This window comes from Eurytemora carolleeae, unplaced genomic scaffold (assembly GCF_000591075.1).
Source record: "Eurytemora carolleeae unplaced genomic scaffold, Eaff_2.0 scaffold1241, whole genome shotgun sequence".
Lineage (NCBI taxonomy): Eukaryota > Metazoa > Arthropoda > Copepoda > Calanoida > Temoridae > Eurytemora > Eurytemora carolleeae.
This window is the reverse complement of record NW_019397157.1, coordinates 23846-45370: the sequence shown is the minus strand read 5'-3', so window position 1 is coordinate 45370 and position 21525 is coordinate 23846. Positions and strand designations below refer to the sequence as shown.

Here is a 21525-nt window from a genome sequence, read left to right as displayed (position 1 = left end):
TTTTGGATCTTTAAGCTATTGAAGACACTTCCTAAAGGATTGTATGGTTTAAAATATTATAAAATTATTATTTTCTTACTTTTAGACTAATGAAATCCAGGAGGGGAGTGTTTAGTGATATTTTTCCTCTTAATGCCCCTGAAGAAGTATATATTTATGATTTATCAATTCAAATAACTACAAAACGTTTTTAGAATTTTACTTGCCTTTTTTTATTTAATGCATTATTGGCACTGATTCCTCTTCATTTTTCAGGAGTCTGATGTGGATCAAAGGACCCCCCTGACTGTTGGCTTTTTAGCCCCTGGACGATACAGGGCTCCTCCTGCAAGCTGAATCTGTCCTTGTTAGGCTATTTTGTCATGGTCTAATATTCTGTCAGACCTAAAATCTTGAAAACAATAATGATACATCGGCAAAAAATATTTATATATATAAATACCTGTTTTGGGCCAAATACCCCCCTTTCTACGCCCCTGATCAAGAAAAAAAAAATTTGAAATTTTTTTATGCCCCTTATTGATTAAAAGAATATAGGTGCAAAGTTAGCACCATTTATCTCTATTATTACAAGAGTTATTACAAACTCCAGGAGACTAGTGAGGTCCTTTATTCCGGATTTATTTCTGATTATAAATGTATTGTTTTAAATTGTACGACGAGAAAATACTTACAGATAGAGCTACAATTTAAAGTTGAAATAAAGGTGCCTAGTTGTTTAAATTGTTTCAAAAGTTCTTTATACAGGGTGAATCAAAAAAAGTGTGATTTGTAGCGCCTGCTGGAAAAGTGTTTTTTTTTTGTGCAACTCTCCTGTCGGGTATTTTTTAAATTTTTTTGAAAATTTGTAATTTGTTTTGGTACTTCAACGGCCCAAAAAAATCCGCGAACCTTTTTTTCTTTCAAAATCAACAGTTCAGAAAAACAAAATGTGTAAATAAATTGTTTCTATCGAAATCTAAAATTTTAAAAAGGTTGAATCACAGAATCTCAAAAAATTTGCAAAATTGTAATTAGAAAATTCGCAATTTTCAGTTCTGGTGTAATTTTTACGGAAAAATTGATTTTCAATGGTTTTTAAGGTTTCAACTATACTAAGAAGAAAGGAACTTGAGAATTTAAATAACTTTTCCTTAAAAATTAGACCAGAATTGAAACTTGCGAATTTTCTTATTACAATTTTGTCAATTTTCTGGGATTCTGTGATTCAATCTTAATAAAATTTTAGATTTAGAGAAAAAAAATTAATATGAATACACATTTTTGCTTTTCTGAACTTTTAATTTTGAGAGAAAAAAAAGACTCGCGGATTTTCTTTTGGGCCATTAGAGTAGCAAAAAAAATTACAAATTTTCAAAAATATTGAAAAAACACCATAAAGGAGAGTTTCACAACCAAAGGTACAATTTTGCAACAGGCGCCGCAAATCACGCTTTTTTTTGACTCACCCTGTATGTTATGAGGGGAGATAAATTGTTTCAGGGAGATGAACCGTTGCAAGACACCTGTGTTCTTATATTCTTCAATTTTACCTAAGTTTCTGAATATCTGCCTGGTAGCCTGAAGCCTCACGTTTTCTTCTAAACATTTTAAAATATAGTAATAGATAAAGAAACAGATTAATATATTAGTTGATTGATGGATACTTAGATAAATAGATAGATAGATAAATAGATAGATAGCTAGATAAATAGATAGATAGCTAGATAAATAGATAGATAGATAGATAGATAAATAGATAGATAGCTAGATAAATAGATAGATAGCTAGATAAATAGATAGATAGTTAGATAAATAGATAGATAGCTGGATAAATAGATAGATAGCTAGATAAATAGATAGATAAATAGATAGATAAATGGATAAACAGATTGAGATGGTGGAATAGATTAAAAAATTGATGGATCGATATGAAAGATAGCTAATAATAGATAGAAAGCTAGAAAGAAAGATGGATTAACAGATTGAGATTGAGATAGTGTAATTAATAAAATAAATTGATGGAGAGATAAATAGATATAAAGATAGATATTTAAAAAGAAAGAAAGATAAATAGATACATAGACAGATTGACATTAAGATAGCGGAAAAGATTAAAAACTTGGTAGATGAATAGATAGAAAGATTAGATAGACAGATGAAAAAGATTAAGATTGAGATAGTGGAAAAGATAAAAAAGAGATGGATAGATAGAAAAATAGATGAATAAACAAATTGAGATTAAGAGGTTATCAGGATTCACCAATGAGGACGATAAGAGGCATTAAAATAAAAAAGCACATGGAGAACGCATCATTAAGACGTATGAAAAATTGGGAACGCACTATTAAGGTAGTGGTATTAAAAATTACTTTCAACTGGGGACGTACAATGATTCGAGGACTAGAAGGTACATTTCAGGATGAATAAAAAAATGTGAGATAAATACAGGGTTACCCATAAAATTACAACTGAAAGGTAAATATTATCACAATTTTAATGTTAATTTAATTAAGTTTGGAAAGTAGCCGTTGAGTGGTCTTTTTTTGAGTTTGAAAAGAAAAAAAGACGTGAAAGATGCAATGTCCGATTTACAATGGTACCCTTGAAAGTTGAAACTTTAATCTTATTAAAAATGTAAAAGATACCGTCATATTTCTGGCTTGAGAAGTGTTGCGTTCTAATAATTTTTTTAGGTTTTCTTTAGTAGAATGCGCTTGTGACTTTAAAAAATATATCACAATTGAAAATAATCAGTTTTCAAAATTAAAAACATTGTTATATAATTCATACTTGATCAGACAAAACTGTTAAGGGTACCGTTGTGAATCGGGAATTGTTATATTTGTATGGAAGGTTTTGATTGATTTACCCTGTGATATAAAAACTGCACCAACGTTAAATACTTTTAAATCCAGATATGATGAATATGTAAAAAATTTCTAATCTAGTTTGTTTTGTTGGGACAAAAGAAGCCGAAAAAAGATTACTTTAAAAGAAAACAGAAAGGCCAAATAAGAAAAAAAAAAAAATCTATGAAAAAATTTAAAAAAAAACGTCAAAAAATAAAAAAAAAGAAAAAATGTCAAGGAAGAGAAAAAATAAAAACTCTACCAAAAGAAAAAAAATAAATGTCCCTTATTTTTATTTTTAATCTTGATTCACTGGATATTCGAAATTATTGAATATAATATACTCTGTATATTAATGTGATATATGCAACCATATGAATATCATGACAACAATCGGAAATTTTCTCATATACTCCGCCAGGAGTCCTGAAAATAATCCTAACATAAACATAAACATAAACGCTTACAGTTACTTTAATAGAACAGGATTGTATTACCTTATCTCCAGCTTATTCAACCTATCCTTGAGAAGGTTTATCTCCTTCTCCTTCCTGCTCTTCTCCTCCCTCTCCTGTTTAACTGTTTTCTGGAATCTAACCTTTAATTCCTCCAACTCTCCGCCAGATAAACTCAACTCAGATCTAACAAATACAACAGGGGTGTATATTTTCTTGTAAAATCCCCTCCCCATTTTTAAAATTATTCCCCCCAGAAATTATGTATTTTTTTTAGGGTTTTAGTCGCTGAATTGGGAAAAAGAAGTGATTTTTAGGAGGAGATAAATAAATTTTTGGGTAAAAATACAGTGCACCCATAATTACAACAATATACTTTTTTCATCCTTTCAAGCTAAAATCTCATTCATTTCCCAATTTCAGATCCAGACTCCGTCCTTAAAAAATGGATCCGGATTCGAAACCGGATCCAGACCCAAGGTCAACGTCCTAAAACATTCTTCTAAAACAGATTTTCTAACTAAATAAAAAATTGTCAAATTGGTTTCTTATTTTTTTATGCTTACCATCAAGATATAAGGATGGTTTTATTTATTTAATCTCTTCTTATTATTTTTGCGGATCCGGACCCAGTTTCCTCACTCCTTTGAACCACTGTCTAGTTATTTTTATACACCTTAATTATTGAATAGTTTCCTCCCAATCTTGAACCACTGTCTAGTAATATGTACCTAATTGTTGAATAGTTTCCTCCCTATCTTGTACCCCTGTCTAGTAATATTTACCGTAATTGTTGAATAGTTACATCCCTATCTTGAACCACTGTCTAGTAATATATACCTTAGTTGTTGAATAGTTGCATCCCTATCTTGAACCACTGTCTAGTAATATTTACCTTAATTGTTGAATAGTTTCCTCCCTATCTTGAACCCCTGTCTAGTAATATTTACCGTAATTGTTGAATAGTTACATCCCTATCTTGAACCACTGTCTAGTAATATGTACCTAATTGTTGAATAGTTTCCTCCCTATCTTGTACCCCTGTCTAGTAATATTTACCGTAATTGTTGAATAATTACATCCCTATCTTGAACCACTGTCTAGTAATATAAACCTTAATTGTTGAATAGTTGCATCCCTATCTTGAACCCCTGTCTAGTAATATTTACCTTAATTGTTGAATAGTTTCCTCCCTATCTTGAACCACTGTCTAGTAATAATATATACCTTAATTGTTTCCCTATCTTGAACCACTGTCTAGTAATAATATATACCTTAATTGTTGAATAGTTACATCCCTATCTTGAACCACTGTCTAGTAATATAAACCTTAATTGTTGAATAGTTTCCTCCCTATCTTGAACCACTGTCTAGTAATAATATATACCTTAATTGGTGAATAGTTACATCCCTATCTTGTACCACTGTCTAGCAATATATACCTTAATTGTTGAATAGTTTCCTCCCTATCTTGTACCACTGTCTAGTAAAATATACCTTAATTGTTGAATAGTTTCCTCCCTATCTTGAACCACTGTCTGAAGTCTGGTCATCTCTCGAACCAGAACCTTTTCTCCTGAATAAAAATAAATATTTTTTAATTCCCCCCAAAAGTAAAAGTTCAGCAATAGAAAAACAAAACGGTAGTTCATTGAAATTTTACAATTTAAAATTTTTTTTTTATAGGTAAGAAAATCGTCTTAATTGGAATGAAAACGTAAACTGACTATTCATTTACAGATTGGTATGTCTGGTCAAGAATAAATGAGATATCCATGATTTCTTTTCAAACACATAATTGTCGTTTCACTGTATGCACTTGATGCGGATCCGGATCCTGGATCCGCACTGGAAAAAAATGGATCCGGATCCAGGTCATTTCTTTAAGATTTACTGATTTTTTTAACAAAAAATAATTTTCAGATTTTTTGTTCGATTTTTTTTCGCATATTTTTATCCCAAAACTTTATGAAATTTTTATAATCTCTCTTTTTTTCAAAAGTTCAGATTTTGGTTTTAGAAGTAAAAAAGGTTTTTTTGCAGTTTTTGGTTGATATTTTACCCCTTGGATCCGGATCCAGATCCAGGAAGCCAAAATCTTGCGGATCCAACGGATCCGGATCCGGATCCTAAGCACTGCCTGTAAGTGACTTGTGGATTTCTTGCAACAGAAATAATTGATGAATTTGTAAGAATCAAACACTTTTCAATCTAATAAACGACAACATCTTCCACATGGTTGATCTGATAACAGTAAAAAGGGAATGTAGCATCAATACAAATTTCAGGGACAGTCTCTTTAAACTTCTAAAATGTTGGATTGGGTTAACAAATGCCATACTTCAAAAAAATGTGTTGCAATTCGTTGAGTTATTTCAGGGAGACCCTATACCCCCCCCCCCCCCCGCGATAAGTAGTTGGCAGAAAAAATCCGTATATTTTGGGCACCTTCCATGATGTAAATCTGGGATTTTCTTCAAGGGGGGACCCTTTACCCCCCCCCCCCCCTCCCTCTCCGATCAACAAGATACCAACCTGATTTCCTATGTTGTGACCTCTGTTCCAAATTTCCTCCATTTATCAAACCAGGAACTAGGGGACTTCCGAATTTTCCAAAATATTCTAGTTTTCTGAAGAAAAATACGACTTTTATTTAAATACTTTTCTAGATAGAAAAACGACATTGGTCTGAAAACTTCTAATAAAAGTCAACCTTAAGCCGAATTTAAAGAATTTGAGCAGGGCTTAAATTTGAGACGCGGCTCAAATATGGTTGGTTCCACTGAAATTTATATTCAATGCTTTAAAATTTAAGCCGACGCTCAATTGAAACCGGATTTTGGCGGATTTGAGACGCGGCTCAATTTCATTAAATACGGACTCTTCTTAGGTTAAGACTTGTTTAACCAAGCTCTGAACATTTCTATAAAGTTCACAAATCAAAATTTTGGGCAAATCGGTAAAGGGGTTAATACTTAATGAGTTCTGTCCGAGTTCTGTTTATATAATATAAGTTGTAATTTCAGCTTGTCAGTCTGTATCTTGAATGTCCGATAACAACTCATGAACCTCTTGACCAATTTGCCTCAAATTTTGATTGGGAAACTTGTTAGAACCAGAAGATTGTTCGTGGCTTGGTTTGAAAAATTGTACAGATAGATCAGCAGGCAAAGCTAGTTTTATATCTAGGAGATAGAAAAATATACGAAATCTTTCATGATAATCCCCCAATCCCTCACGCATAATAATATAGTTTTTGTTTCCGCGATTTGATTTCATAATTTTGGATTAAAGTTTTTGTTTTTCATTATTCTAGCTTACCTTGTGAGTTTAGTTTTTTCTTCTAACCAAGCTCGTTCATTGGCCCTTTAAAATATGCAAGGTTTTAATCAGAATAATAACAATAATGATTGAGAATTCAATAGTTATTAACCCAATTTAAGACAAAAAGAAGAATCCGGAGTAGTTATTTTTTGTACTACCAAATCCCTGACAAAAGATTTGAAAAATAATGTTTTCATTCAACATATTTCTCAGTTAAAAACCTAGTAAAGTAAATTTCTTTGTGAAACTGAATTATAACGAGTTTTACAAAATAAGCGTAATTTTTCCAGTTAACTTTCATTTAAAGAGAGATTCACAATGTCAGACATGTCCTTAAACGCTTTCAATTGTTATCACTTTAGTTTAATAAGTATCAATAGTTACTCACTAGAAGTGGCGGAGAAAAAAAAAACAATTCAATTTCAAATGTTTGAAACCCACTTTTAACGTAAAAAAGACAATATTTTCAAGGGACGCTATGTAACGGATTACAAACTCTCCGTAGCGTACACCGGGTTTAGAATCTCCGTAGCGTACACCGGGTTTAGAATCTCCGTAGCGTACACCAGGTTTAGAATCTCTGTAGCGTACACCAGGTTTAGAATCTCCGTAGCGTACACCGGGTTTAGAATCTCCATAGCGTACACCAGGTTTAGAATCTCCGTAGCGTACACCAGGTTAAGAATCTCCGTAGCGTACACCAGGTTTAGAATCTCCGTAGCGTACACCAGGTTTGAAATTATTCCAAAGCTATTTACAAACAAAGCTCTATTTACTCGATGAAAAGTCTAAAGTTTCAAGGGTAGGGTTGCAGGGACGTACTATGGGGGGGCTGGGTACAAGGGCCCCTTTAGGCGTGCCCCCCCCCCTGGGAGAAGGGGCAAGCAGGTGGGGGATGGGACTCATTTAATAGTGCCTCTGGTGATTTATTGAAAAAAACCCATGGATTCTTTATTTGGGGGCAGTACTTTTAAAGTTTTTCAGTATCTTTTTTTAAAAATCATTTTGTAAATTTCTCTTTTCATTTCTCCAAAGTTCACGAACCTACAAAGGAGTTTAATCAATATAGAGGCTTAAAGTGATTTCAATTCTGATTCATAACAATACTAAAGCTTTGTCTGATCAAATATTGCATTAAATATCCATGATTCCCATTTTGAAAACTTATTATTTTCATTTGTGGTTCCTTTACAATTGCTTAAGAAACGATGGAGAAATGAAGGTTTCAAAGGTACATCGGACATGCCACTCTATAAATGGAAGGTCACTTGAAATTAGGCAAAAAGTGCCCCCCTACACAAATGCTCTTGTACGCCCCTGTTACCGTTGTAAATCATGCAATGCCCACTATGTAAGAAGGGTTAATAGAAATTCTGCATAAATTCCTTTTAAATCGATCCTAACATACGTTAATTGATTCTCAATAATCAAACCTTTAGATATGATAATTTTCTTTTAGGAGGTTAGTTACCTATTTTCATTTCTCTCTTTTAAGACAGTTCGCCCAAGATCTTGAAATTGTCGGTTTAATTCTGCTAAACATGTGTTCTGCTCCGATATTCTGGTACATATACAGTTCAATGTATGGCAGGGGTATATATTTTCGTGAAAAAATATTTCCCTGTTGGATCCATAAGATTTTGGTTTCCTGGATCCGGATCCGAATGGCAAAATATCAACCAAAAATTGCAATAAGAACTTGTTAACTCTCTAAGTGTAAAAAGAGGACAGGTTTATTATTACTCATTGATTTTCACAAAGCATTTGATTCAATTTCGTTTAAATACATAGATAAAACTCTTAACTTTTTTGGATTTGGAGCCAACTTCAAAAAATGGATAAATATTCTTTTACATAATTTCAAGGCATGTATTAATCATGCAGGAAATATATCTGAATTTTTTAATGTCGCCCGCGGCTGTCGACAGGGTGACCCAATTGCGGCAGCTCTATTTGTACTTAGTATTGAAATTCTGTGTATTAAACTTCGCTCATCTCCCAGCGTTTCAGGATATAAAATCGAAAATCGAGAAATACTTTTATCATTATATGCTGATGACTGCTCAATTTTTCTAGAGTACGATGCCAATAACTTAGAAAATGCTATCATGATACTTAATGATTTTTATTGCGTCTCCGGGCTCAAAATTCATTTAACCAAAACCCAATGTGTAGTTTTTGGGCATATACCAAATGTTAACTACAAACTTTGCGAACATTTATCATTAAAATGGGATCAAAAATTCAAATTACTTGGGGTTGAATTTGATGGAATGTTGGAAAACATGAGCATAAACTATGAAACTAAGATTAAAGAAATGCGCTATATCATGAAGTCCTGGCAATATAGATTTATAACACCTATAGGCCGTAACTGCATAGTTAAGACTCTACTTCTCTCCAAATTGTCTCATTTATCATTTGTACTTCCAGGACTAGATAGGAAAAAACTAAAAGAAATCGAATCTGAAATATATCAATTTATATGGGGAGGCTCTGAAAAGGTAGCCAGACTGGATGCCAAGCAACCACAAGCGAGGGGAGGGATGGGTTTTCCTGATATATTTTCAAGCTTTATGGCTTTTAGATTCTCTTGGTTTCGAAGATTGGTGGGCAGCCACTCAGCCTGGAAATATATTTTTACTACGACCTTACTAGATGCTTTCAGATAGTAATAATTGTAATCAATGTAATTATTATGATTAATAGGGTAAAGGAGCTGGGTTTATATCATTTTTCATAGTCATAGCAACTCCTGCCGTTTACCCGCGCTTGGTATTAAATCATGAATTGAACTGAATTGCCTTGTGTTCTCAATAACATTTAGAAAACATCTTGAAATTAGCCTACACTCCCACTCCCAGGTTACCCATGGATGCTTTCAACAAATTCTAACCAAATTTGCTCCAGCCTACTTCAGATAATTAATTATTCAATAAAAGGCTGCAACAAATGGACCTCACTTCTTAGAAAACTTCAATATTCAAATAGTAATCTACAGATTAGGGAACGTAAATGGGAAGAGGAGCTAGGTGCAACTCAAGGCAATTTTTTTTGGGAAAGATGCTATGACCTAAATAGAAATTTATTCTTTGATAACAAACTCAAATGGTTTCAATATCAAATAACTAGAGGTACACTTAAAACTAATAGGATTGTTTCTAAATTTAATAGAGAAGTTAGAGAAGAATGTACATTCTGTCAAGTTGAAATAGAATCTATATCGCACTTACTTTACGAATGTAGAATTGTTAATGCATTTATACTAGAGGTGTATAGTATATTCATCCCTAACTGGACCGACGTACGCTTAATACTAGCAAAAAAAGACTTCATTTTAGGATTCAGAAATATTCCCATCTTCTCGTCTAACAATCTTCTCATAATATATACCAAGTACTATATTTGGAAATGCAGGTGTATGAAAAAAAATCTGGCTCTAAATGCGTTTATTAACTGGTTTAAATTTGAACTCAATGTTACTTTTATGGCGTACAAAAATGATAAAAGAATGGCCTATTTAACGGATCCTCAATATAGAATTGACTTTCGCAGAGATTAACTTGTCTATATTAAACGATTTCAGCCATTTCCTATTATTTTTAATATGTATGTTCGTAATTAATATTAACTTGTTGCAGATGGATCTGAACTACCCCAGACCCGGACATCTGCCTATTCCATCGAAGTTCAAGTTTCCCAACCTCGTCTATGCCCCGCCAAACATCCCTCCTGGCTATGGATCCAAACTATATCCTGCTGAAAACCTGGACCCTGATAACCTGCCTGCAATGGAAATGGAAGAAATATCGAGGAACCGTAAATCTAATGAGCTAAGTTCATTCATTCAATCCAAGAAACCTAACCACATAAATCCCGTCTAAGGATGGGCAGAGCGGCCATCAAGTACTTCATGGTACTCTATGATCTGATTAAGTGCAGTGCTGACTCAAAGGTTAAAGGCCTTGAAATCGAAAAACGTAAACTAGATCAGGAGTCCAGCTCTTCCAAGAAGTGCAAGTTAGCACAGGTTATGCGTTAAAGCTGCAGTTCTATCATGCACATTCTAATATTGAGGTGAAGCGCCATTTGTTATGTTTATTTTTATTTTTGTTTTCCAGTAATTTGGTGAAACACCGTTCCAGTTATTCTTCAACATTTTTATACTTTTCATTCACGATGAAACGCTATAAATAAGGTGTCAAGATTATTCTCCTAAAAAATTGGTCAAATGAGAATTCTAAGAACTGAATTATAAAACTGAAAACTCAAACTACACCAATTATCAATTTAAATGCTTTAGAGTTTTAAATATTTATGCTTCGAATACTTGAATCCATCAATTGAATACAACAATTGAACTGTAAGATCTTAGATTTGAGACATTTATACACTACAACTAGTAAATATCTTCTCACTAGTCCTTAATAATGGACTATCTTATGTTTCTGTAAAATACTAATCGCAGATTATGTTAATCCATGGATCTCATGCAACTAGTCCTCATATAATTAATCTACCCTGTTTTAAACACAATTCGCCAACAATTCATAAAGAGATAATACTGGTACTTGACGGCGAATCGCCTTATCGTTTTATTTTTCCAATTTTTGTATTTTTTGTATTCTTTGGCAATTCCTTCTGATCCCCGTCACAGTTTCTGCTTATGATCTTTTCCACTTATACTTTACACTAAAACCTTAAAATGTGCATTGTAAGCATTTTTTTCGTTCTACATTGGTCTATCATTGATGCTAATGTTTAAAACACCTCTCGTTACACTCCAAAACGAGACTCTATTTGCTAATTAATGGTGTATCGCCTTATTGTTCTTATTGTTTTTTATTGTTCCTATTTTTTCTTCAACCATTGGAATCATATCCCTACGAGCCTCCATTAATCATTAATCATTAGAGGCTGTCAGCTCATTTTACTGTCATTACTGAATTTACTTAACTTCAAAATAAAAATGAAAATTGTGTCATTTACCAAATCTTCAAGATTTCCACATAAATAAACATTTTTTCCGTGTAAAATATTAAAATCAAAATGTACCTATTTTTGATATATATATATATAATTTACTTGTTATTTTTGTACTTTTGATCAATAAAAAGATTTGAATAAAAAGAGAAATAATAAAAATTTCCAGATTTCTGAATGATCTATCAAGTTTTAGCATAAAAATAAGCAAACAAATTAATAAGACAAAAAAAAATGGAAAATTCTGCTTTGTTAAAAAATTCAATAAATCTTACAGAAATGACCTGGATCCAGATACGTATTTCCAGTGCAGATCCAGGATCCGGATCCGCATCAAAATTAAATAGATTCTAAGCACTGGCAGAAAGCACATTCGTATCTCTTATATTTATACGGATTAAGTAAAATATTTTAATATATTCTGCTACTAGCATCGATTATTCAGAGGAAAACACCGTTAATCGCAACAAATAAAAAGTTTTGGATTCAGGGCTGCGAACATTTGTGTTGTTGATATCAAGATTAATTTTTGATCTCGTTATTTGTTAATCTTCAGATTAATTTAATCTTTAAATTTGATATCCTGCATGGTAATCATACCCAGTCAGGGGTTGAAGGAAGCTTTGATCAGAGGAGTAATAACTAAGAAATGGAATGGTATTGTTTTTATAGATCTTAAAATTAAAAGTGAACACAGTGGATATTGAGATCGGGATTGTGAGTTCTCAACACATAAGTCCCCAGCTCAGGTGGGGTAAACTAGCGCTATCAGCTGACGTAATGAATGATTCATCTGAATTGTATTCCTTAAGTTTAATTGGAGCAAGTTAGATCTATAACAGTCTTCGTTCTTTTTAAACACATCTCGCTCTTGAGCCATCTCAATCTGAACACAAGTTTGCATCAATATCAAGGGTGTCCCACAAGTTTGCATCAATATCAAGGGTGTCCCACAAAACATTACAGTTAAGGGACAACCCTCGGCTCGGCCCCTAGCCGCAGCGCTAGGTCCAGAAATTGTCTTAACCTAACCTTTCCCTAAAATAATGAAAAATAAATAATAATTTTGCAGAAAGTTAGTATAAGAATAAGGTCATCTTTGAAATACATTACGGCATTTCTTTGTCTCAACCCAAATTCTAGCATTTAAATATTTAACGAATTTTGTTCAGATTTTTTAAATAAATTAAATGATTTCAAAGATCCGAAGACTACTAACATGCCTCAACTGTCATACTTTGTGAGACATCGTACATGTCAAATAGATTAGAATTCTGACCAAAAACTTAGATGAATCAATTCTACATTTAAACATAAAATTAAAACTCATATTAGAAAGTAAGCATGTAAATCTAGAATTACGCGACTCAGAATGAACATTTTTTATCACTAGGCCTCGGTTTTACTTTAACTTTTAATTTGAACTTTTTTGTCGGTTTGTTTTTGTGGATTTTGGATATTCTCGAATTTTTTAATCCTGCAGTAGAAATGCGCAAGTTCCTCTTAAAGAGATAAAAAACAATTAAATTAATTAGTTTTCAAGATTATAAACGGTCCATGGTCATTGGTCATATCTAATTCATACGTTATTCACGGAGGTTCGCTTGAAATAACGCTAACCGTCCCTTTAATATCCCCAGACGACGATCATAACAACTCCCCCTTTTAAATAAAATCACCTTATGCAGCTGCTCCTGTTGTAGGATTTGATTCTTCAGGTACTCAACCTAAAATAAATATATAAATATATGATTTATCTGTTCTTTGCAACAGAATATACCCGGGCCCATGTTTCAACGACAAGGTGCATAAACTAGGTTCCTCCCAGAAACTGCTGTACACTTTTTTTTTTTGGGGGGGGGGGGATTCCTGAACGGTCAAATTTTAGTACGATTCACAAAACGATCAGACGACGATTATTCGAGCAGAATAGACAAACAAACAGGGTGTCTTCGAAAAAAAGTACGTTAAAGCGTTGAATCCTGCTAAACAACGTTGTATTGTGTTAAAATATGTTCCTGGAAGGTATTATCCCCATAAATGGGGGATCGTCAACGGAACCTTCAAAACGTAGGCCTTTTATTCGAAAATGTAGGCTTATGCCGACTTAAAAGCCTTAACGCACTTAATCAGTGACACTCTGTATGAATCGTAGGTTTATGCATTAAATCATTTGTAGTAAATATAAAGAATAACCTCTGATTTTTGGTCCCTTTGAGCACGCAAACCCCCTCCTCGAGAAAGAGACCCATCTACAAGAAAATAGTCAATCAACTAATCCATTAAATCAGTCAATCAATCAATTAACTCAAATGAGATTAGATCAGTCAATTTATCATACCATTAGCTTTCAATGATATTTTTAAATCTCGGTCATTCCATGAATTAGTCAATCCATTGAATCCATTCAATAGTCTAACCATCAATCAATCAATCCATCCATCCATTAGCTTTCAATACTGCTTAGTAAGATTAACTTGTTTACTGAAACCTCCAGTTTGTTAAAAAATAAAACGTAAGATATTTCTGAGTTTATTTTACAAAAGGTAAATTTTAGACATTTTCTTTTTCTTTAATATTCCGAGGGAAACTTATTTGAAAATAGATAAATTTCATCAGAGTAAAATTTTCCAATTAGTCAACACTTAGATTACACTTAGATTACACTTAGAATACACTTAGATTACACTTAGATTACACTTAGATTACACTTAGATTACACTTAGATTACACTTAGATTACACTTAGATTACACTTAGATTACACTTAGATTACACTTAGAATACACTTAGATTACACTTAGATTCACTTAGATTACACTTAGATTACACTTAGAATACACTTAGATTACACTTAGAATACACTTAGATTACACACTTAGATTCACTTAGATTACACTTAGATTACACTTAGATTACACTTAGATTCACTTAGATTACACTTAGATTACACTTAGAATACACTTAGATTACACTTAGAATACACTACACTTAGATTACACTTAGAATACACATAGATTACACTTAGATTACACTTAGATTACACTTAGATTACACTTAGATTACACTTAGATTACACTTAGATTAGTATTTTTGATAGAAAATATTATAGTAAATTTCTATTTGCAGAATTATGAAGATCTGAAGTCGGGTCCTGAGTTGCACTGCAAAAATGTAGGCCAATTCTATACACTGTTAACTCAGGATGATAAAGTTTAAGAATAAAAAAGAAAAAGAAAAAACTTTGATATCAAAACAGACATTTTCGACACTTTATACCCAAATATTTATTTTAATTTCTCCTACAAAAAATAAATATGGCCCAATTCAGCAAATAAAATCCTCCACAAATTAACTAACTTTTGTGGAATTTTTTTTCCAAAGAAGGAGGGGAAACGACATTTTAAGAACATCTAAACCCCAAATTTAAATTAATCTTGCCTCTCTCTGTACTCCGGCCTGACTTTGTCACTCTGTCCGCCGCCCCTCTCTTCGCATTCGCCTCCAACAAGACGAACTTATTCTTGAAGAGCAGAACTTGCTTTTCCAGTTCATCAATCCTCGCATTCTTACCCATCAACTCAGCTTCAAGTCTAAAGAGGAAAAGAACAAGTTAAAAAAACTGGAAAAAGACTTATTTCGGCGATTTAGCGGATGAAAATCCTCGACAGGATATTGTAAAATCCGCAAGTCAGTTAATCAATAATCATATATGTCTGAACTATTGGATTGTGGATATTTTTTTATCTACAGATTAATTTAATCTTGATACGACATCCAGTTCTAATCGTACAAGCAGGAATAACTGATATGAAGATATTAAGCATTGATCCTTAAATTAGTGCCCACAGTGAATATCGAGATCAAAAATTCGGGATTATATGTATCCAAGACAAAAGTTTCCAGAGCTGGGAACTTTAGAATAGATAAATTTTAATCCTGACTTCTTGATCCGATTATCCACTGTGGAAACTTTTCATTTTAGTCCTTAATTCACTCTTTTTCTCTCTCCTTGGATATCCGTTTATTGTTTTCTCGAATGAGAATATTTCTGTTCTCTCATTGGTTGCCCGCTTTTCTCTGATTGGCTGATACAGTTTCTCAGATGATTAAATATTAATATGAATTTTATCGTTTTTCATACACTTTTAAGATGATCTTGCAAGATTATGTTAATCTTGAGATTATCAAAAAGAGAGGATCAAGCATTAACCCCGATATCCACCATTCTAAAGTTTTCAGCTCAGCTTAGTTTTTACTTCTATCCAAAGACAGTAAATGTATTTCTAAAACGTTATGAAAATGTGAAAATTATGCGAAAACCCGTTTCCTATAATCAACTTTTATTAAATAAGTAAAAATTTTAAGTCTTAAACTAAACTGGATTAAGGAAATGTCATGAAAGATTTAATACATTCAACACTTTGTGCGAGCTAATTTTCATTTTGATGCTCTTTTAAATCTTTTTTATAGATTGTCTTTGCCAAATAAGTTAGTTGTTAAATCAATTCATGTATGTTTATTTTAGACTAACTTTGTCTGCATGTTCCCCCTATAAAAAGCAACCCACTCTAGTTCTACTTTTAAAACCAAGCTAATGCTTGACCCCAAGTGGAACTATTGTTACAGTATCAATGTTATATTCAGATCTAATAACGAAATAATAACTATCTTCTATGTAAAGAAGGTTTTATTTGTGAATCGTTTATACCACTTTTTAAATGGAGGGTTATTTGAAAATTTGGAAGTCTGAATACTGAGCTGAAAACTTTAGAATGGGATATCCTTAATCCCGATCGGTTAATTAATATGGAGATTAATAACAAAAGGAGAACAAGCATAATTTAATCTGGAGATTAAGAAAAAGAGTGGATCAATTATTAATCCCGATATTCACCATTCAAAAATTCCCAGCTCTGAAGTAAGAACTTTTTTCGGGATCAAGCAGGGATAAGTTTAATGAGTTATCAAGCATTGATCCTAAAATTAATTAGTGCATTAACTGGATTTCGAGATCAAGAACTCCAGATTATTAATATCTTGATACCTTCTTGATGTATCTTGTATATTTGAAACTGATTGAATTCTATCCAAGAGATATTTATCCTGTCTCTCATATTTGGGTCTTGGGGGAATAAAATTTTTACCCCATTGATTTTTTTTACCTGATATTGTTGAAGCAGCTCTTTGGATGGTGGCAGAGAGTTTAATTGATTGAGAATAATTTCCTCATTATTATCATCCATCCTCTCAACTCTAAAATCAAATATTTTTCAGCTTTAATGACTGATCAATGAAACCCCTTGAAATTCCTATTTTTATTTTAATTCTTTATTTTCTTATTTCTCTTTAATGGACTGTAAGAGTAATTTCAAGTGATCCTCTATGCAAAGATATTAATGCCCGATACACAGCATTACCATTGAAAACTTTAATATTACGCTAATTGTCCCTTTATAATCAATGCTTTCACAAAAAAACAATCTTCAAAGTTTTTATACAGGAAGAAACAAATTTATTCGATTTTTTTTGTAAAATACTGTCTTTAAAGCCTCTTTAGATTAGTATTTTTGATAGAAAATATTATAGTATCGCTCGGCCCAGAAAGTATCTTAACCTAACCTAACCCTAAATAACAAAAAAATAAAGGTCATAAAAAATCGTATACTAGGACAGACCCGTGTTCTTTAAAATTTGGGTTTCCTCCCACAAAAGCTGAAACTAACAATGAGCAATAAGGTTTTGGAAAGAAAAGGTTTTAGACAAAAATATTGCTTCTTATAAAAATAATTCTATATCGGTCGTAGGTCTAGGTCATCTAAAAACGATTTAAAATTGTTTAAGTTAATGACAATAAAATTATCAAATATTTTCCCTGGATTTGTCTCGAGGTTTGCGACAGGGAGACCTTACTTCAGCTGCCATTTTCAGTCGCACTCTGAAAGTGTATATAACTCATATAACTATAGCGGCTGCGACTTCACTAAGCTGTGACTTTACAGAAAGATGACCAATGATGTCCTAGTTTAAGCTGTGCTGAATCAAACCTTCTACAGGTTCTGTGACCCAAGCATATATGGAAAACGATACAATCGGGTTTAATTATAGAAGGAATGGAAAAAGAGATTTTCTTTGAATTCCTAGCTCATACATAATAACTACGTCTCTTAACAACTAAAACCGCAAAACATACAACGCAACTCAAACTACCCAGCTTAATGGGAGTGTTATTAGAATTGATATTTTAAGATCTAATACAATTTTACGTCAGAAGATGGTTCTCTTAGAGGAATGCTGGTAATTTCCTAGAGAACGATTTTTGGACCCCTCCCAACCCTCCTATCAATTTTGTACTTGGATCTCATATGTAACACATGCACATATTAGGTCATGTGTCCACCTAACCGCAGCGCTTGGCTCCTAGCCACAGCGCTCGGCCCCTAGCCGCAGCGCTCGGTCCAGAAATTGTCTTAACCTAACCTTTCCTTAAAATAATGAAAAATAAATAATAATTTTGCAGAAAATTAGTACAAAATTGATAGGGGGGTGTACTAGAACGGCCACCCAGAACGCTTTTTGGCCCCCCCCCCCCCGGTTTATCAATTTAGTACATAGAGATTATGTACAAATGGTTCAAGTTTGACAGCCTATCCTTTCGATAACATATCATAGAACACAGTGTTTATTTTTCTGCCGGAATTTATTTAAAATAAGAAAAGATGCGGCATTCAAAATATATTCTGCGCAGAGATGCTATCTCATTTGAACTACTCCCGTTTGAACTATTGTTCATTTGAACTATTGTTCATTTCAACTACTGCACGTGGTACCAAGTGAGTAGTTGAAATGAACAATAGTTCAAACGAGTAAATAAATTGCTCATTTGAGCTATTTTTTTAATCATTTGAACTATTTTTTTAATCATTTGAACTATATTTGCATTTAAGAACTAAATTAATATTTAAATGAAATAAACAAAAAAATAGTTCAAATGAACATTAAAATAGTTCAAATGGACATAGAAACAGTTCAAATGAACAAAAAAATAGTTCAAATGAACAAAAAAATATTTCAAATGAACATATAAATAGTTTAAATGAACAAAAATAGTTCAAATGAACTTAAAAATATAGTTCAAATGAAATAGTTCAATTGAAAAAAATTGCTTAAATGAGAAAAAAATATTTCAAATGAAAATGACAAAAAAAATAGTTCAAATGAACACAAAAATAGTTTAAATGAACAAAAAAAAAATTCAAATGAAACAGTTCAAATGGACATAAAAATAGTTGAAATGAACCAAAAAAAAATAGTTCAAGTGGACAAAAAAATAGTTCAAATGTACAAAAAAATAGTTCAAATGAAAAAAAATTAGTTGAAATGAACAAAAAAAATAGTTCGTATACACAAAAAAATATTTTAAATGGACAAAAAAAAATAGTTCAAATGGATAAAAAATAGTTCAAATGGACATCAAAATAGTTCAAATGGACAAAAAATTTGTTGAAATGTGACAAAAAAAATGGTTCAGATGAACACAAAAAAAGTTCAAATGAACACAAAAATAGTTCAAATTGACCAGAAAAAAGTTCAAATAGACATAAAAATAGTTCGAATGAACAAAAAAACTACGTTTAAAACGTAAGAGTTGACAATAACAAAGGTTTGTATAAATTTCCTGTTAATATATAAAATTTGGTAATATCCTAGAGAATGATTTTTAGACTCCCCCGCCCCCTCTCCTATCAATTTTGTACATGGATCTTAAATGTAAGAAAAGGATATAACTGACCATGTGGCCGAGCACCCAGCCCCCTAGCCTGTCCTAGCCGCGGCGCTGGCCCCCCTATGTCCATAACCTAACCCTAAATATATAGTAATCTTATAGGACATGGAAATAATTAAGGCCATGTGTCCGCAGCGCAGGGGGTCCAAAAATCGTTCTCTAGAACAGACCCACACACATAGTTAAGCCACTGGCTGGCTAGCTGTGATGGAGGAGGGGAGGAAGGCCAACTACATCAATCTATAGTCCGAACCACATTCTCATCATTTTCTCGTCCGAACCACATCGAAATCCTCGTCCTTTCAATATTATTTTTTTTAAGTGTCCGATCCTTGAAAATAAATACATTTTTTAAAAATATGGCGACGTTAGGGCATAAAACATGACTAGAATAAAGTTTTCCAAGGATTTTGAGATGTTGGAATCTTCAAATCCACGAGAATGATGTCAAACATTATTTAGGTTAAAAATTGAATCTCTTCTGCCTCCAAAATGGATAACTTTCACAAATAAAAATTTATACCAAAGAATTCGCGTGAACATGGTCTTTAATCTTTCCATTTCAACCCATACAAAATAATCATTGATTTCTGATTTATTTACAAATAAGGTAGATTTGTTGTCCCCACTAAGAGATCACTACTGCCTGCCGCATGCTTAAAATTATAGAAAAAATAATGTTCAATTTATATTATTCAAATCATTTGCTACAATTAATTGGTCACAACCCTATGAATTCAAACAGTATTTAATCATATAAAAATTGTAAGTCATATCTCTAACCCAAATTCAGCTGAAATATTACAAAAAGTTGTTTACATCGAGTTTGAGAATGTTTTGCGGCATTTTCCGCGAAAGAAAGGGCTCTAGATACAGACGCTTTTTTGTAGAACATCGTTTATGGAGCATTTTCATTTTTACACAAATCTAAAATTTAATTGGGAAAATTTGATATTTCATCTATGCCCTAACGTCGCCATATTTTTAAAAAATGTATTTATTTTCAAGGATCGGACACTTAAAAAAAATAATATTCAAAGTACAAGGATTTCGATGTGGTTCGGACGAGAAAATGATGAGAATGTGGTTCGCACTAGAGATTGTGGTTGGCCTTCCTCCCCTCGATGGAGTTATGTGATAATTTGTTAAAGTTAAAAAGTTAAAGTTAGTTTTTCAAGCAAATAAATTATTTTTAGACTCTGTAAAAAAATTCCAGGGTAAACAAAAAACAGCCAGTGGGGGCCATAAATCTTGCCCCCCCTCGCTAAAATCTTTTATCTTGTATTGGTCACTAAAACTGTAACATCGGACAAGAATATCATGCACATAACACTATTTCCACCGGTTGCCAATGGGGACATAGTGGATTGTAATCCAGCTGTGGATCAGCTAAAGTGATTATGGGGAGGGGGCCCAAAGGCCCAAGCTATATTTAGTTTCATATTCTTGAGATATCCTGGCAAAGTGTTCAGCAACACAGTCTGCTCCATCTTCGTCAAAAATATCATTAAGACATTCTACTTTGATTTATAGCATCTTGCAAACCTATCTTTTTAACTAGACTGTATCATCGGGAGGGGCTGGAGTTCAAAGCTTGATCAAAAATGTATAAAATCTTTTACAATTTGCTTTCTTTACAGTTAAAATTTTTTTTAAGGGTTTTCCAAAGAGGACTTTTGCGATTTCTCCAAAATTCTTGTTTTTTTTCTGTGAATTCTTTTTAGTTCTATTGTCATCCATGGTTTATTAACTTTATTAAATAAACAATATAAAGTGTTCTGAACTTATTTTAAAAACATATATATATAGTGGCGTACATAAGGGGGGGGGTCAGTAGTCCTCTTGCCCCCCCTGGGAGTTCCAGGGGGGGCCTGCCCCCCCCTGGAAAATACAAAATTAAAAGGAACAAATCTTAAAAGCACAAAATTTTAAGATACTTTAAACTAAAACTTTTGCAAAAACGAGACCTCGACATATTAGATGCTTATAACATGATGGAAGATGTAATAAAGGTATTCTATTTTCTATTTTTCTATTTTTTCTTACAGTCAATTTATAAAGGAATTGAGTCTTTGGCACAAACTCAAATATGTAAACCTTTGGAATCTGATGTTGTAAACCTTTGATATTTCAAATTCAGAATATTT

The 21525-nt window shown here is 32.5% G+C and overlaps 1 protein-coding gene across 1 annotated transcript in view; it reads right to left on the bottom strand.

Moving 5' to 3' along the window:
* The window catches only part of LOC111712397 (coiled-coil domain-containing protein 77), a 28036-nt gene that overhangs the window by 2625 nt on the left and 3886 nt on the right, over positions 1-21525 (bottom strand). The window contains exons 3-13 of the mRNA XM_023486990.1: positions 16640-16717; positions 15034-15185; positions 13790-13845; positions 13273-13320; positions 12400-12479; positions 8082-8171; positions 6608-6652; positions 5822-5916; positions 4784-4862; positions 3329-3472; positions 1533-1580 (exon numbers count right to left, since the gene is read on the bottom strand). Coding sequence (XP_023342758.1) covers positions 1533-1580; positions 3329-3472; positions 4784-4862; positions 5822-5916; positions 6608-6652; positions 8082-8171; positions 12400-12479; positions 13273-13320; positions 13790-13845; positions 15034-15185; positions 16640-16717 — 915 coding nt within the window. The remainder of the gene's footprint in view (positions 1-1532; positions 1581-3328; positions 3473-4783; positions 4863-5821; positions 5917-6607; positions 6653-8081; positions 8172-12399; positions 12480-13272; positions 13321-13789; positions 13846-15033; positions 15186-16639; positions 16718-21525) is intronic.